An 18458-nucleotide genomic window follows, 5' to 3' on the forward strand; every position below is an offset into this window, starting at 1 on the left:
TTTCAGCAGTTTATTCAGGCCTTGATTTAAGTATCTTTTAGTGACTCCCTTTCTTTCTCTTTCTCTCGAGGGCCCAAGCACAGCCTAATAAAGCCTCCCACGTACCAATCTTAAACCGCCGCGTGGGTCTTTCTTATAGGGTGGCAAGAGATAGCGTGCCAACTCTCCACAAAGGAATTTGATTTATCACAGTCCACAGTGGAAGCCGGCTCCATCTTCTAATGGCGGCCACAATTTACAACAATGGCTTACTACACCAGCATACGGGATGAAAAAGGCAATATCACAACAGACACTTCAGAAATACAGAAGATTATCAGAAATTATTTTGAATCCTTATACTCCAATAAAATAGAAGATAGTGAAGGCATCGATAAATTTCTTAAGTCATATGATTTGCCCAGATTGAGTCAGGAGGATATTGACAACCTAAACAGACCAATATCAATTGAGGAAATAGAAGATACCATCAAAAGACTACCAACTAAGAAAAGCCCAGGACCGGATGGGTATACAGCAGAGTTTTTCAAAACCTTTAAAGAGGAATTAACACCAATACTTTTCAAGCTATTTCAGGAAATAGAAAAAGAGGGAGAACTTCCAAATTCATTCTATGAGGCCAACATCACCCTGATTCCTAAACCAGACAAAGACACTTCAAAGAAAGAAAACTACAGACCAATATCTCTAATGAACCTAGATGCAAAAATCCTCAATAAACTTCTGGCGAACCGGATACAAAAACATATCAAAAAAATTGTGCACCATGATCAGGTAGGATTTATCCCTGGGATGCAAGGTTGGTTCAATATACGGAAATCAATAAATGTTATTCACCACATCAACAGGCTTAAAAATAAGAACCATATGGTCATCTCGATAGATGCAGAAAAAGCATTCGACAAAGTACAGCATCCCTTTATGTTCAAAACTCTAGAAAAACTAGGGATAACAGGAACATACCTCAACATTGTAAAAGCAATCTATGCTAAGCCTCAGGCTAGCATCATTCTGAATGGAGAAAAACTGAAGGCATTCCCTCTAAAATCTGGAACAAGACAGGGATGCCCTCTCTCACCACTTCTGTTCAACATAGTTCTCGAATCACTGGCCAGAGCAATTAGACAGACGAAAGAAATTAAAGGCATAAAAATAGGAAAAGAAGAACTCAAATTATCACTATTTGCAGATGACATGATTCTATACCTAGCAGGCCCAAAAGGGTCTACAAAGAAACTATTAGAGCTAATAAATGAATTCAGCAAAGTGGCAGGCTATAAAATCAACACGCATAAATCAAAGGCATTCCTGTATATCAGCAACAAATCCTCTGAAATGGAAATGAGGACAACCACCCCATTCACAATATCCTCAAAGAAAATAAAATACTTGGGAATCAACCTAACAAAAGAGGTGAAAGACTTATACAATGAAAACTACAGAACCCTAAAGAGAGAAATAGAAGAAGATCTTAGAAGATGGAAAAATATACCCTGTTCATGGATAGGTAGAAGTAACATCATCAAAATGGCGATATTACCAAAAGTTCTCTATAGGTTTAATGCAATGCCAATCAAAATCCCAACGGCATTTCTTGTAGAAATAGAGAAAGCAATCATGAAATTCATATGGAAAAATAAAAGACCCAGAATAGCAAAAACAATTCTAAGCAGGAAATGTGAATCAGGCGGTATAGCTATACCAGACTTCAAACTATACTACAGAGCAATAGTAACAAAAACAGCATGGTACTGGTACCAAAACAGGCAGGTGGACCAATGGTACAGAATAGAGGACACAGAAACCAATCCACAAAACTACAACTATCTTATATTTGATAAAGGGGCTAAAAGCATGCAATGGAAGAAGGATAGCATCTTCAACAAATGGTGTTGGGAAAACTGGAAATCCATATGCAACAAAATGAAACTGAATCCCTTTCTCTCGCCATGCACAAAAGTTAACTCAAAGTGGATCAAGGAACTTGATATCAAATCAGAGACATGGCGTCTGATAGAAGAAAAAGTTGGCTATGATCTACATACTGTGGGGTCGGGCTCCAAATTCCTCAATAGGACACCCATAGCACAACAGTTAATAACTAGAATCAACAAATGGGACTTACTCAAACTAAAAAGTTTTTTCTCAGCAAAAGAAACAATAAGAGAGGTAAATAGGGAGCCTACGTCCTGGGAACAAATCTTTACTCCTCACACTTCAGACAGAGCCCTAATATCCAGAATATACAAAGAACTAAAAAAATTAGACAATGAGATAACGAATAACCCAATCAACAAATGGGCCAAGGACCTGAACAGAAATTTCTCAGAGGAGGACATACAATCAATCAACAAGTATATGAAAAAATGCTCACCATCTCTAGCAGTCAGAGAAATGCAAATCAAAACCACCCTAAGATACCATCTCACTCCAGTAAGATTGGCAGCCATTAGGAAGTCAAACAGCAACAAGTGCTGGCGAGGATGTGGGGAAAAGGGTACTCTTGTACATTGCTGGTGGGACTGCAAATTGGTGCGGCCAATTTGGAAAGCAGTATGGAGATTTCTTGGAAAGCTCGGAATGGAACCACCATTTGATCCAGCTATTCCACTACTCGGTCTATTCCCTAAAGACCTAAAAAGAGCACACTATAGGGACACTGCTACATCCATGTTCATAGCAGCACAATTCACAATAGCAAGACTGTGGAACCAACCTAGATGCCCTTCAATAGACGAATGGATAAAAAAAAATGTGGCATTTATACACAATGGAGTATTACTCTGCATTAAGAAATGACAAAATCATAGAATTTGGAGGGAAATGGATGGCATTAGAGCAGATTATGCTAAGTGAAGCTAGCCAATCCCTTAAAAACAAATGCCAAATGTCTTCTTTGATATAAGGAGAGTAACTAAGAACAGAGTAGGGAGGAAGAGCATGAGAAGAAGATTAACATTAAACAGGGATGAGAGGTGGGAGGGAAAGGGAGAGAGAAGGGAAATTGCATGGAAATGGAAGGAGACCCTCAGGGGTATACAAAATTACATACAAGAGGAAGTGAGGGGAAAGGAGGGAAAATATAAGGGGGAGAAATGAATTACAGTAGAGGGGGTAGAGAGAGAAGAGGGGAGGGGAGGGGGGAGGGGGGATAGTAGAGGATAGGAAAGGCAGCAGAATACAACAGACTCCAGAATGGCAATATGTAAGTCAATGGTTGTGCAACTGAAGTGATTCTGCAATCTGTATATGGGGTAAAAATGGGAGTTCATATCCCACTTGAATCAAAGTGTGAAATATGATATATCAAGAACTATGTAATGTTTTGAACAACCTACAATAAAAATTAATTTAAAAAAAAGTGTGAAATATGATATATCAAGAACTGTGTAATGTTTTGAACAAGCTACAATAAAAATTAATTAAAAAAAAAAAGAAAAAAAAATAAAGGGAAAGATACCCCAAAAAAAAAATATTAAAAATAAAAGATAATAAAAGCATAGAGTCAGAGAAAAAAGAAAAAAAGATTGTACATTTTTCTATATATATATTTCAAAATAAAGTTGAAAATTATATTTCAGACATACAAAAACTATACCAAGAATAAAACCATATCTAGTATCAAGATTTAAAAGATTACCAATACAATTTACATGATTGTAATTATATGATTGATTACATTTTCACCCACCCCACCAGCAATAATCACAATTCCTAAATATGATGTCCATCAAACTCCACATTATTTTATACTTTCAATCCTTATCCAAGCTTCCCTGAAAAATATATAAAACTGTTTTTGCATGTTTTAAAACTATATATAAAAGGCAATTTGGTTTCCACTTTTAAAAGATGATTCCAGGAGGAACACAAGAAAACTTTCTAGGGTGACAAAAATAGTCTATACTTGATAAGCAGTATTAATTTTGTGGATTGAATTGGACAATTAAGATCTGTCCATTCAGTTATATCTAAACTTTATATCACTTAAAATTTCAAAAAAAAATAGAACATTCTACCTTCTAAAAGGAAACAGATGGGGGATGGACAGAAGTCGAACTAGGAAAATACTTCAAATACTGCAATAAATGTGGTGAACATCAAATTCATCTATCTAAAGAGTAAGCAAGGAAAGATATGTTGTAGGCACAATTCTTTGAGAAGCTTCAACTGCAAAGCTGTGCAGTAATTGGAGGAACAGGTAAAACCAAATCTTAAAACAGAAGCCTGAGTTGACCTAGTAGAAATGAGAGCTAGACAGGAATGAGCTAATCAATACAGGAACAAAGTCTTTGAGAGGGACAGGGGATGCATTGTAAAATTCAGGTGGTTTGTTTTTTGCTAGGACAAACTGAAAAGAAACAAAAAGAAGAGAACAGATGCAGGGAAGACTGTTTATTAGTAGTGGGAAAATAAGAAAGTTCCCTTCTCATGGCTGCTACTTCTTCAAAGAACAGAAATCATTATTTGAAAAGGGGGGTGTGATGAGCATTTGGAAGAAAATCCTGGGAAGGCATCCCACATATCTCCTTGTTGACATGTGATCTTAGCCAAAAGCCTGAGAAACATTTCTCCTAGTCTAATTAGACACCCAAAGAAAAATCAGAGGTTTCACATCAGCCAGGTTAAATGCCCAACAGGTATCCAAATTCTCACAATATAATTATATAAGTTAAAAGGCAAGGATATTGTTATTCATCTCTGTACTGCACAAAGTATAGTACAACCTGTATTAGGTACTCAAGAGGGAATGAATAAAGATATGTTTTTCATATTTTCATAGCACACTGTATATCACCTGCCACACATGAGAACTGAAGAAAACATTCTTTTCATAAATAATTCAGTCTAGATGTCAAATGCATTTTCCTCTTTCTCATGTTTAATATTGTGTGTTATTAGGAGAAAATCAATTTGTTTCTTCCACTTTTATCAATTCTTCATTTTATCTAAAGAAATGATACACTAATCTTCTAAAATTAGTTTTAAGCAAAATTCACCAATAGGGCAACTCATAGGAAAAAAAAAGAGATTCTCTATGCCTATATTATCATAATTTGCAACTATCATAATGAAGAAATTAGAAATTCTTGCCAAGAAGAATTAACCTCTTCTCTGTATTCATGACATTCCTGTTGGTGCTAAATCACACACACACAGAGTGAAGAACGGCTTTAGCTCATGTACAGGAATCACAGTATGATCTCAGCCAAACCCGAAACGTGTCCTCAGGAACAGAAGCACTGGCTGTATTAGGAAACAAGTTAGCACAATGTACCATTTATCTATCATTTATCAATTATGAAATGAAAAAAGGGTTATAAATGTATTACTAGCAGTATAAATTGTTATTTATTTTATTACACTAAAGTCCATTTACCCGGGCTCCATTCATGGAAGAACCACTGTTTTGGGTGGCTGAGTAGTCGGATTTCTGCTCTTTTAATTCATACATATATTTATTATGTGTATTAAACATACTCTTCTAATTTTTGTTGCCACAGCCAGACTGTAAATACATATGTTTTTGTCATTCTTAACTACAGTAATTCATAACTTCGGCTGCCAAGTTTGGTGCCAGTATTCTCACATATATAGTTCCTGCTCCGCACTTAAAATAATTCCTCATTTGCTGTCAGAAGCTCCTGCCACAATAGATAAAATGACAGAATCATTTTTTTAAAAAAAAACTAAATCACTAAACGCAACTACAATGAGTTCCTTTCTTTCTTTCTTTCCTTTTTTTTTTTTAAACAATATCCCCTTTCTTATCATTCTCTTTATTTACAAATTGAAAAACCTGGTCAAGTAGCAAAATGGAACATGTCAAATATAAACAAAACACGGAGTATTTTCAAGAAGGAAAAGAAAGAAAATCTCAGTTACATGCTAGACCATCCTTTGAGGCACTGTCATTTTAAATGCGGAAGCATCAATTATTTTTCCTATGTTTCCTATATTTAAAGGTTCTATAGGACCACTAAGAAAATAAATAATGTTTTATTTCTCTGTATCATTAAACACAACACCAGCAGAATTCTGAGTGTGAATACTAAGATTTAATATTTCAGTTTCAAATAAAACAAGAGTTGTTCTGTGATGGAACAGCATGGAAATCTTACTTCAAGCCATCAATTGCATAATATTTCTAGGGCTAAAGATTAGCTGCATTTCAAAATCCTTAATCTTGAAATCTGAGGAAACTCTGGACATCTCCTAGACTAATATGACACCCAAAACAGCAATTTTTCTCCAGCATCCTTAACAGATGGTCAGCCACTGTTTCATGACTCCGGGAATATAATGAAAGCCTAGAACAAACCTTTCATATACAGAGTAAGATTCCAGTCAGTGAGCTTGCAGGAAAACAACGTTGCCACACACTGAAAACAGACTTTAACTTAAAGAACGAGATTCAGAATTAGCAATCTTAAAAGTGTAGCGTTTGAGATACGTAACACCCCATTCTGGGACCAGCCAAGGTCCTTTCATTGGCCCAAACAGTAGCTCCCACAATTAGGAAGCAGGGTGGTTTCTTTTTGGACTTATTCCTTAATGCAAGAAATGACTCTACTGCTCACAGAATGGGTTTGCCAAGTCAGAGAGCATCAAATCCCTTCCTTCTGAAAATCAAGCCCCCTGGTGGAACTGCTAATGCTTGAAATACTCTTAACTTTGGTCTTAAATTTCGTCACTACTATAAACTAGAATATTTCGTGCTTTTCTTTTAAAAGTGTATATAGGGTATGCTGTCACTGAAATTGTTTGATTGGTATAGGGTTGATACGTGTGGGGTTGTATTTTAAGCTCAGCCCTTAATACCACCATGAGGTCTGGCTTGATTCTCCCAGGAAACGCGAGCGCACGCGGCTTAGCTGACAGCACATCAACTGTCAGACCCCAGGACCCGGCGGCCCAGCGCTTACCTGTCGATGCTGATCACGCACAGGGTCATAATTGAGGCCGTGCAGCACATGACGTCCATGGCGATGAAGACGTTGCAAAAGAAGTGACCAAAAATCCATTTGCCCCCGATGAGGTCGGTGACACTGACAAAGGGCATCACGGCCACAGCCACCGAGAGGTCGGCCAGGGCAAGGGACACGATCAGGTAGTTGGAGGGCTGGCGGAGCTTCTTGACGAAGCACACGGAGATTACCACCAGGCAGTTGCCGGCGATCGTCAGAAGCGTAATGAGTGCCAGGATGGCACCAATCACAACTTTCTCAGTTCTGCCATAGTTGATCTGTTCCCCGCAGCCCAGGCCAAGGTCCGGGGTTGTGTTCCAAGTGGGCGATGGAGTAGGGGTCACATCAGAGATGGTGCCCGACACGCTCGGCGCCCAGGTACTGGTAACCGGGTCGGGTTCACCATCGGGGTTCGCCTCGGGCGCCCCTTCCCCCTCCGGCAGGAGGAGAGAACGGAGGTGCCCGTAAAGGTCCATGAGGGTGCTGCTGTTACTCATGGCTGTGCCGCTGTCTGCTACTGACTAGGAACTTCGCGCCCTAACTAAGCTGCCTGACTCGGGTTCAACTCACCGGTTCCGCTCCAGCCATGAAGACCACGGTGGTCTCTGGGGACGCTTGCCTCGGGCTCTGGGACCACTCGTCCGAAGCCCCCAGCCGCTGCGGGAAACGCAGGGTGCGGCAGCGCGGGGACTCCCTGTGGGAGGCGCCGCGGCACCCGACGGACCCGGGAACGCGAGGGCTCGCGGGCCGGGCTGTGCTGTGTGGCGCGCAGTTCGCCGCAACTCAGCTCTGGCGAGGAGTACGGAGCGGCTGAGTATAAGCTGAGGAGTGCGCCCCGCCCCTCGCGCCCGCCGCCGCTCCCCTGCGGCTACCGCGCCGCGTCCCCCCCCCCCCCGCCCCCCGCCGCCGCTGCGGACGTCTCCACCTCCTCCTGGGCCCCTGGCACTCCGGGACCGGCCACCCCTTCCCGGGCTGGACTGCAGCAGCCCCCGCGCCTCCCCACTGTGCAGGTGGACGGTGGGGAGGTCCTGCACGCGGCTCCCGGGATCCGGAGCGCGTTAGCTCCGGGATCTCGCCTTCCGGCTGCGGACTCTTACCCGCTCCAAAAGACCCCAACCTCTTCACAGTGGCAAAGGACAATTTTGGTGGGGGATTGATTGATTGATGATTTATTGATTTATCACTCAGGAGGGTGTCAGTAGACGTTCAGACTCATTGTGAAGTAAAGAACCTTGTTGGGAAATATTTTTCCCCCTTAGTTAAAAAACCTTTTCCATCACTATACCAAGCAACGAAAAGATGCTTCTGTTTCCCATTTTGACCACTTATGGGAGAAAACGAAGATGGAAAAAGAAAAGCAGCCAAATGGGGTGGAAGTAGGAGCTCAGAAGACGAAGAAAGAGAAATAAATGAATAAATAAATAAATAAAATAAAGGAGAGGGAGGGATGCTTTGAGGCCCTTGAGGGTTCTGAACATAAGCCTCCGCGGGGGTTATACCCTCTCTGACTAACCTTCCAGGCATCTAGAGACAGGGCTCAGCCCTGAAAATAGAGCCCGCTGGTTGATGAGTGCCGGTTGCCTCGTTATTCAGACTTCAAAGCCTAATAGTTTGAAATGAGGGTTAATTTTCCTATGACAATCTAGAAATTGTGTACACAAGCGAAGAAATGAACAGTTATAATGTTCTGCAGAAGAATCCTGGAGATGTAAGTTGTTTTAATACCTATTGCCTAAAATCCACTTTGGTATTCAAACCCTGTCAGAGTGTCTAATTTTTATTATTTGTGAGACTTGCTTCGTTCCATTTTGTTTAAAGGTTTTATTGGAAGATAGCAGTGATTTCTTTAAGACTCCAAAAATAATCAAATCTGTCTTTTATTTTCTAGTTAGGCTCGAGTGGATTATATATAAGAAGAAAAGGAACAAACACCTCAAAATGTATTGATTTGAGTACCGAATAATACTCTCATTTGTCAAGGTGGGTAGTAGCCCTATTTTTGCAGATAAAGAAACAGTTGTTATTGCAATCAACTGGAAGTGACAATTATGTTTCACACCAGGCTTTTGTCATTATTATGTCTATATTCTTCCCTGTATAAGCTGAAAAAAATTAAGAATACAATATTCACAGCTCCTTTACTACTATCATTCATTAAAAGGCTCTCCCTTGCCTGGAATAAGCAAAATGATCCATTGAGTCAGAGGAAAAGTGGAAGTTAATGTCCAGGTCACAAAGCAATATGATTTAATATTTAAGAAAATACTTTAAAAAGCTCTCTTTAGTTTTCCTTTGTGTGAAAAGCATGGAAAAGTATACATGAGATTTTAGGATTTTTATAAGGACCCAGTTGTTTGTTAGTGAAGGCTAGAGGAAAACAGAAAGAATTCCAAATAGTTCCATCAGGATTTCAGAATAATACAATGATAGATGAAATCTAAAGATATTCATAAAGTATTCAACCTTACTTGTGTATTTAATCTCAAGCAGGAGAAAAATAATCTGTATATGGAGGACATCATTGTTCACCATTCTATACAGAAGAGGAAATAGAGGCAGGGAGAAGTTAAAATTTGTCCAAGACCAAATGTGACTACATTGAAATGTCTCAATTTTTGCTTCTGAGGTTTAGAGTTGTCTTCAGACCTCTTAAAAGTGATACATTTCCCAAGGTTCTTTTGACTTTTCTCATTCTAACTTTTTAAACTCATTTTAACTCACTTTGACTTTTCTCATTTTTTTTTCTCTTGAGTACCCTAATCAGTTCAGCATATACATTCTATCTTGGCTCTTTGAAATAATGTTCCACATTAATTAATTATACAATGATTTTGAAAATTAATAATTTTATTTTTACTCCAATCAATAATCAATATAACTTTCTATCTACACTCTTATCAGTGCTTACCCACTTCAATTTCTTAGCAGCTTTCAGTTCTTGCTTTTGTTTTGATTTAGTCCATTCAGGCTGCTGTAACAAAAGACCATAACAACCTTTAAACTGTGTAACATATAAACACACCAAATCATCATGAAATACTATTTTCAAAATTACTTTCTCTTTCATTGTCAATATAGCGCTGGATCCAAACTCCCCTTTTACAGAATACTCACCTCTATTTCATTATCCCTAGGATAGCCGAGTGTATTTCTTAAGAGTTGCTAGGTTTTTAATTTATAAGTTGTCACGATGCATAAACACAGTTATTGAAAATCTTGGCTTCTACAGCATTACCTTGATTATGTTGACTTTAGATTTCATCTATCATTGTATTATTCTGAAATCCTGACAGAACAATTTGGAATTCTTTGTTTCCTTCTAGCCTTCACTAACAAACAATTGGGTCCTTATAAAAATCCTAAAATCTCATGTATACCTTTCTATGCTTTTCACACAAAGGAAAACTAAAGATAGAGCTTCACAAGATATTCATAAAGTATCAAAACATTCATCTAAATTTGCTGATCCCTTTGCCCGTGTTTCCTGGTGTTTTAAAATCCTTATCAGGTTGTTGCTCCCTCCACTCCTTCCCCTGCCTCCCTGCTCTTCCAGTTATGCTAGAGTTAATAAATGAAGTGTGTTGGCATCTAAATCAAATCATGACTTTAGTTTTTATTCATTTTCTTTCTTTCATTAAAAAACCACTGCTTTAAAAAGTATCTAACCTCATCTAGATTCTTGTTGCCTATAACGGCATTCTAATAAAATTGTCAGTGAGGGCACCTGAGAATATAGCTTTCTAATCTTTCCAACTGGCAATCTTCCGCTCTCAAAACTGCTCTAGGGGAGTGCAAAAGAGAAGCACAGTCCTACAACATGAATTATCATCTTTTCATAAGCCCTTCTTCCCTCTAGGTATTCATATAGCTCATCTAAATGCATATGCTTAATCATATCTATGCAAACCCATACATGCCCATGCATGGGATGTAAGCTTAGGATAGTAGATTTGCCCTAAACCAGCATGCTCTGACAATCTAGATTTGTTTAAGGAGCTTAAGTAAAATAAAGGTTCCTATACCACAGGGTTCATTGGCAACTCTCTAGTCAGTCAGGCATGTGGATGTCCTTCCTATTTGCTGGGGTTCAAATAACTTCACATACCCAGTGCAGCTGACTTTCTACAGGGCTATTCTTTTACTTCTCCAAATGTTTTCAGTCCCTCATTTATATACTCCATTCCCTTACTCCACTAACATCTGGATGTCCTCTGACTCCTCATTAGGATGACAAAAGACTAGAAAAACTACAATTCTGCAAGGCAGGGTAGTCTATACTTATAATTCCACCTACTTGGTAGGCTGAGACAGGAGGATTGCAAGTTTGAAGCCGACTTAGAGAGACCCTGTCTCAAAATAGAAAGCAAAAGAGCTTGGGATGTAGCTTACATACACACACACACACACACACACACACACACACACACACACACATTCTTAGATAGATATTCTACAGATTGAGTATTTTTTATCCAAAATACTTGGGACCAAAAGTGTTTCCTATTTCAATTTCAGATTTTTTCCAGATTCTGGAATATTTCCATATAAATAATGAGAAACTATACTATCTGTTCTTTCAGTCATTTAATAAAAATGTACCAGATAAATATTAATAGGCACTGTACTACGTGGTAAGGGTGGATAGTGCCTCTTTCATTCATGTTTTAAAATAATGCCTCAACCTACATTATGGGTTTTGTTTTAATTTAGAAAACACGTGTAATCATGCTGCTTTCATTTGTATTGTCCCTTAAACTGACTAAAATTAAAATGTACTTTTTCTTTATTTCCTTCCACTTAGAAAATTTTCATTCGTAAGTGTAACTTTTCAAAATTTTCCTCCAAACAAAATAAATAGAAAATCAGAGAAAAGATACCTCCAAGAGCAAATTTGTTTTATTTATTACTGAATTTTTTTTCCTTACTAGGACTGTTTTTGAAACATAAATGATACCTGTGCACCCTCTAGTGGAGAATCTACTTAGCAACGCAAATTCCACAAAGATAACTTCCACATAAAGCTTTTGTCAAGAAACAAATTGGGCACTGTTGGAATCCACAGTCCAAACCTGAGATGTCTAGGAAAAAGGAAGATTTTTATTTAAGTTTCCAGACTTAAATAAAAATAGATAAAAGTAGCAGTCACTCATTAGTTAAGTCACCATTCATTACTGAATGTCAAATGCAAATCAGGCAGTTTCAGGAGTTCTTTTCTTAAAAGATACATTAAATTCAAGATCTTATCATATACAAGTGGAAATGTTAGCAAGACAGATACAAGGGAAGTTATCTTAAGAGAAAGAGTAGACAGAGAAGATGTTATGGTTTAGATATGAGCCGTCCTGGAAAAGCTCATGAGTGAGACAATGCAAGAAAGTTTAGAGATGAAATGATTGGGTTATGAAAGCCTTAATCTAATCAGTTCATTATCCCATCTGAATGGATTATCTAGATGGTGATATAGGCAAGTATGATGTGGCTGAAGAAGGCAGGCCACAGACAGTATGTCTTTGGGGTTTATATTTTTGTCCCTGATGAGCAAAGCTGTCTTTCTGCTTTCTGGTTGCCATGTCCTGAGCTGCTTTCCTCCTCAATAATATTCCACCATAATGTTCTGCCTCACCTCGGGCTCAGAGGAATAGAGTTAGGCATCAGTGGACTGAGACCTCTGAAACTGTGAGTCCCAAATAAACTTATAAACTTTTCCTCCTTTTGGTCACAGCAACAACAACAAAAATCTGACTAAACAGAAGAGGGCTGAGGACTTAACCCCACGATGTTCCAGTATTCTAAGGTCGGGGAGAGGAAAAGAACCAACAAAGAATGAGGAGAGGCTATTTTCAAGAGAAAATGAATGCCTAAAGTCTAGGGAAGAGCCTGTTTCAAGGAGGAGAGAAAATGTCAAGTAAGGCAAGAACTATTTCAGTAGAGTAGTAAGGATATAAGTGATTGAAAAGGACCCAAGAACTGAAAAGAAAGAAAATGGTAACTCAGAAGATAAATAACACTTGGAAAAGTTTTGCTGAAAAGAGTAGTCATCAGTTGGGGAAAAAGCTAAAGGGATGTGTGGTATTTATTTATTTATTTTATGTTTTGGTACCTGGGATTGAACTCAGGGACACTTAACCACTGAGTCACATCTCCAGCTCTTTTTTTTATATTTTATTTAGAGACAGGGTCTCACTGAGTTGCTTAGGCCTTTGCTAAGTTGCTGAAACTGGCTCTGAACTCATGATCCTCCTGTCTCAGCCTCCCAAGGCACCGGGATGTGTGGTATTTAAAGATTATCAAAATAAAAGAAAGGCTTTCTTTGAAGAATTAGGATGCATCTTATTCTACATTTTCTAAAGCTCTTTAGATTTGGGGGAATCCTTTGATAGTCTTCAAAATAATATTTGAAATGAAAATTGCCAGGCTAGGGGTAGAGCTCAGTGGTAGAGCATATGCTCACCATGCACAAGGCCCTAAATTCAATCCCCAGCATATACACACACAAATTTGCCATCGTATTTATGCTTCCAATTCAAAGCAAAACTACACCTGATTCATTCTTTCATTTACTTAATAAATATATGCCAGCTACATATTAATAGGCAGTGTACCAAGTGCTAGTGGTGGATAAATAAGGCATGTTCTCAGCTCTGTAGATGTTTACTGCCTGGTGAAAGAGACGGAGAAATAAATAATTACAGTGCAATATGAAAGCCTCTTATATAAATAAACCAATGATATGTAAGTTCAGAGGAAAGAGGCATTAACTCTGCCTAGGATGACCAAAAAAAAAAAATCACAGGACTAACATTTCAGCTGAAGCCAAAAGTTCTTCAGAAGACTAGAGGAGAATGCAATGCCATTAAACATGTGGAACTCATCATAGCTATGTAGTGTAAAAGACATTGAAAATGGTAAGGGTGGACCTGCTATAGTGGCTTATAAGAAAGTCTATGTGCCTCTCAAGGTAGTTATGAATTTTACTCTGTGTAGGAAGTGTCACATTATTCTTCTAAAATCAAATTAATTTTGACCCTGAACTCCCATCTTGTCTATCTGATGGGAAATTCAACTCTAGTCATTAGTGGGGTTTCCTCTGCCCCTACCCCAGCCCCCACATTGCCCTGTTCCTCATTGTTGCACAAAATGATACAGCACCACAATGCAGCACTTTGGTTCCTCTGCCCTTCAGAGGCTTCAGGATCACGGCTGAGGCTGCACACTTAGGTTTAAGGTCCTATCGTTCCTAGGTATGTCAAGCATCCATTCCCCAATAGTTTTCCCTACCTCTCTGAGGTCCCTACTACTTGAAGAAAGTCAAACCACATCTTCTCTGTTTACTACTGAAGAAAGTCAAACCACATCTTCTCTCTAATCAGAAATTTTTTTCCCTTCCCGTCTGACTCTCTGAAACATTCCTAAAAAAAAAAAAAAAAAAAAAATCAATACACTCCCCTTACAATTAATTACCTTACATGAACACTTTAATGTTAACGGCCTAGGATTTTGCCCTCCAAGGTATATACCTATGTCTGGAAATATCTTCAGTTGCCACAACTAGAGGGATTCTACTGGTATTTAGTGGGTAGAGGAGAGAGATGCCCCAAAATATTTTACATACACAGAATAAACCCCTACAACAAGATTATCTGACCCCAGATGTCAGTGGTGCTATTGAGAGACATGATGTAGACTATATTTTAAACTGGAAATGCACAACATGAGAAATAAAATATTTAGTTCATTTTTAAAAAGTAATTCGGCATTTAAAAAATACTTTTTTATCCCAAACCAAAATGAAGTGCAGAGATTTTTTGTTATTACTATTATTATTACTATTTTGCATTATTATGTTCAGTACAGAATTCTGCCTTGAAATCTCCAACTGGAAGCAATAGCTAGTTTTATTCATTTTTATAAACAAAGACTTTTGTGCATAAATACAAGTACTTGTGAAAATGAATAGATTCTTTGCACAATGGATTTTTATATTCAAGAAAATAATTCTCAACTTATAAGACCCCCAAATGGTTAAATAAAATATTTTATAATATTCCCTTAACTAATTTGAATCAAAATTCACAGGTAATATGATTTGCAGCTATAATTTTAGAAGTATCCAATTCTCTAACTATAAAATGGAACAGAATTCGGTGTTGCAATGACATGATTTTGTGGACTTGGCAATAGTCCTTGTAGATCTCTTAACAAAATTCAAAATATAATAATAATAGTCAAATACAATTGTTTGTAGTCCAAGTCTACTGATGAGAAGAATGGAATTCATTTTGAGGAGGCAACAATTTACCTAATTGGTGTTCAAAGTTAGTATTCTATCATCAAATCACCTGGAAATATTCATTTCTTAATGATATTCTGTAATGAAAGTTTACATAGTTCATCTTTAAGAAAGCCTTTTCAAACATATAGGTACTAACATATACTGATATGTGTCCAAAAGCAGATGATTTTAATTGACATAAATTTCACATAACTTTAACTATTTGAAAATGTACAATTCAGTGGTTTTAATATATTCACCAAAGTGTCAACCACCACCACCAGAACACTGAACATTTTCATTATAATAAAGAGGAACTCTATCCGCATTAGGCAGTCACTCTTCACTTTCTACACCCCAACTCCTAGCCCTGGCAACCCCTAATCTGCTTCCTGTTTCTGTGGGCTTGCCAGTTCTGGACATTTCATATAAATGGAATGATGTAATCTGTGGCCTTATGTATATGGTTTCTTTCATGTGACAAGTAGTGTTCAAGGTTCATCTGTGTTGAAGCATATAGTAGTATTTTATTATTTCTATGCCTGAATAATCTTCCGGTATAAAGGTATACCTTATTTTGTTTACCCATTTATCAGTTGACATCAGCATATGTTTTTTTTGTTGTTGTAGTTGGACACTATCTTTATTTTATTTATTGTTATGTGGTGCTAAGGATTGAACCCAGTGCCTCGCATGGGCTAGGCGAGTGTTCTACCGCTGAGCCACAACCCCAGTCCCCCAACCCCCCGCCCCACACACATCAGCATATGATTTTAACTAAAAGCATTCATAACTTGGAAATAATTTATAGAATTCTATTAGATTCTTACTGTTTTAAATTTAATATGTCATTATATTTAATGTCAACTCGTCACTCCCAACGTAAGGTTAGGTGGAAACTCCTTAACTACACAATTAAGTGGATTTTGGATTCTGGACTTTTTTTTTTTTTTTTTTGCCCTTAGTCAAGGTCCATAAAACATTGCTGGAACTGTTGTTTCAGCTGAGGAAAAAATATTGTTTACAAATTTATGTGAAAATGGAAATCTCACTTTTTAAAACTTTAATAGCACAAGAAAATTGTATTAGCATTATTTGTGATTCAAACAACTTAGTTGCTATTGAAATAAGTTTAACAAGTATGCATTGTTTTGTCATGGGAGAAGAGATGTCTCTAAAAGGTCCAAGGAGTTCCCCCCAAGAAGAGAAAGGGAATTCAATTCAGGACCAGCGGGGTTCTTGACAGACCTGGCAGAAAAGAACTTCAGCATTTAGCCAAGGCACAGATGAAGTTTACTTGGAAGCAGATGCACATTTAAGGGAGAATGAAGGCTACTTCAAGAGTGAGAAGTCCCTCCTTGGGTTGTGACTCAATACTAATAGAGGGGTAATAACGGGTCAGAGTGGAAGTAGAGTCAGGTGGAACCAGACAATTTTGCACCAGTTCTCCCTATGCCTGGGCATTTCCCTCATTTTACAAGAGTGTGGGCCAAAGAGCATGTCACTAAGAGTTACAACTCTTCCTGAGTGCTTTCTGCATCTCAAGGGCTCATGACCATTTCCTCTGAGACTCAGTATATCTCTCTTTGTATCCTAAATCCCTATCTCATTTTACCTTGTAACTTTATGTTGCATCCATTATGCAACATTATCAAATCTGCAGAAAACCTATTTCTGAAGTCATTTAGTGTTTGAGAATGGTGGTTAAGGGGGATTATTATTCTGGAAAAAAAATTCAATCTTCAGTCTAAGTTCAAAACATCATAATAAAACTTTACCCCTCCTAAACCACTGAATTAATATATGGTAGAATAAATCACGATAGTCAACTTCTGTTTCTGACAAAAATTTATGGAACTGATAATAAATAAATTCATGGTTGACATTACTTATTAAATAAATGACATTAAAATATTTTCAACAAGAGCTTTATAATGTTTTGAACAACCAATAAATAAAAATAAATAAATAAATAAATAAATAAAAATAAAAAATATTTTCAACCATTTAAAAATGTAAGAATGATTCTTGGACTGCAGGCAATAGAAAAACATGTCTGACTGGATTTGACCCTTGGACCATAGTTTGCTAATCCCCAATTACGCTAATGATAATGCAAGATATTGGTAAAATTCTATATTTCAATATTTTTAATGTAATTAAATTCAAAAATCCCCCTTTGCAATTTTCATTCACACTAATTGTGAATGAAATTAAGCAATCTGATCATAAAGTTTAAAGATTTAAATCTGAATACTTTTTTGAATCATAGTCTTTAACTCCACTATTTATTGCTGTAACACGGAGTTAGTCCAAAATTTTCATTATGAATTAACTAATTTGGTAATTGGCACATAATTTTCAAATGGTTTCATCTGAAAACCATTTGCACTGCAGGAATGGGTTAGATTATTCCTAACCAGATGAGTTTTCCAAAGATACAATTTTGCTATATATAAACAAATAAGTTTATATACTTCTTTTCAAAGGAGACTATTGGAGTACTTACAGGGGTTATATACCATCAACTAAAAGAATCAAATCCTTCATTTATTATTCAATGGTTGGCTGAACTAGAGATTTTATCTATGATGACATTTATAAGTAAATTTCTTTCAACAGTATAAACTTTACTCAGCATCCACTATAGCTATTTGGAATATGAACTATGTGAGAGCCATGGTTAATGCCTTAGCTCTTGTTTGTATGGTTTTTAAGTTTAGAGTGGTTTTTAGTCAATGGTATAATAAGTTGGCTTAAATTTGTGTCCAAAATCTGGACATACTGCGCTTATGTTTCATAAGTCTGATGTGAACCCTAACCCCTGTAAGAGTCTCATCTGTAGTCACGCTTAGCAATTCTGAAAAATCTACTTTAGAATTCTCAAAACTCTTCTCCCTACACAAAAATAAGCTGCTTCCTAATGTCATGCCTTTTTGGAGCATAATTCCCAAAAGATTTCTAGTCATGTTAAAATTCTTAACAACACAAATCGCTTTTGGGTATCTGTTTACTTACCACCTGCAATGAAAAAGCCAGAAATAAATTAGTTTTTTCATATAATTTGTCCAGCAAGTAGTAAGCCACATTACAATATACTAATCGATAGAATGTATAGATATTACCTTTGTAAATGCTAGTTTCTGTTTAGGACCCATTCCTTCTTTTACCTTCAATAAGCATCCTTTGTAAACTTGCCTGCAATGAAAAGCTTTTGT

The 18458-nt window shown here is 37.4% G+C and overlaps 1 protein-coding gene across 1 annotated transcript in view; it reads right to left on the reverse strand.

Moving 5' to 3' along the window:
- Positions 1 to 7465, reverse strand: part of Htr7 (5-hydroxytryptamine receptor 7) — an 86954-nt gene extending 79489 nt beyond the window's left edge. Inside the window, exon 1 of the mRNA XM_077105358.1 lies at positions 6927 to 7465. Coding sequence (XP_076961473.1) covers positions 6927 to 7465 — 539 coding nt within the window. The remainder of the gene's footprint in view (positions 1 to 6926) is intronic.
- Between the last annotated feature and the right edge of the window lie 10993 nt (positions 7466 to 18458).

Source organism: Callospermophilus lateralis, chromosome 15 (assembly GCF_048772815.1).
Source record: "Callospermophilus lateralis isolate mCalLat2 chromosome 15, mCalLat2.hap1, whole genome shotgun sequence".
NCBI classification, from domain to species: domain Eukaryota; kingdom Metazoa; phylum Chordata; class Mammalia; order Rodentia; family Sciuridae; genus Callospermophilus; species Callospermophilus lateralis.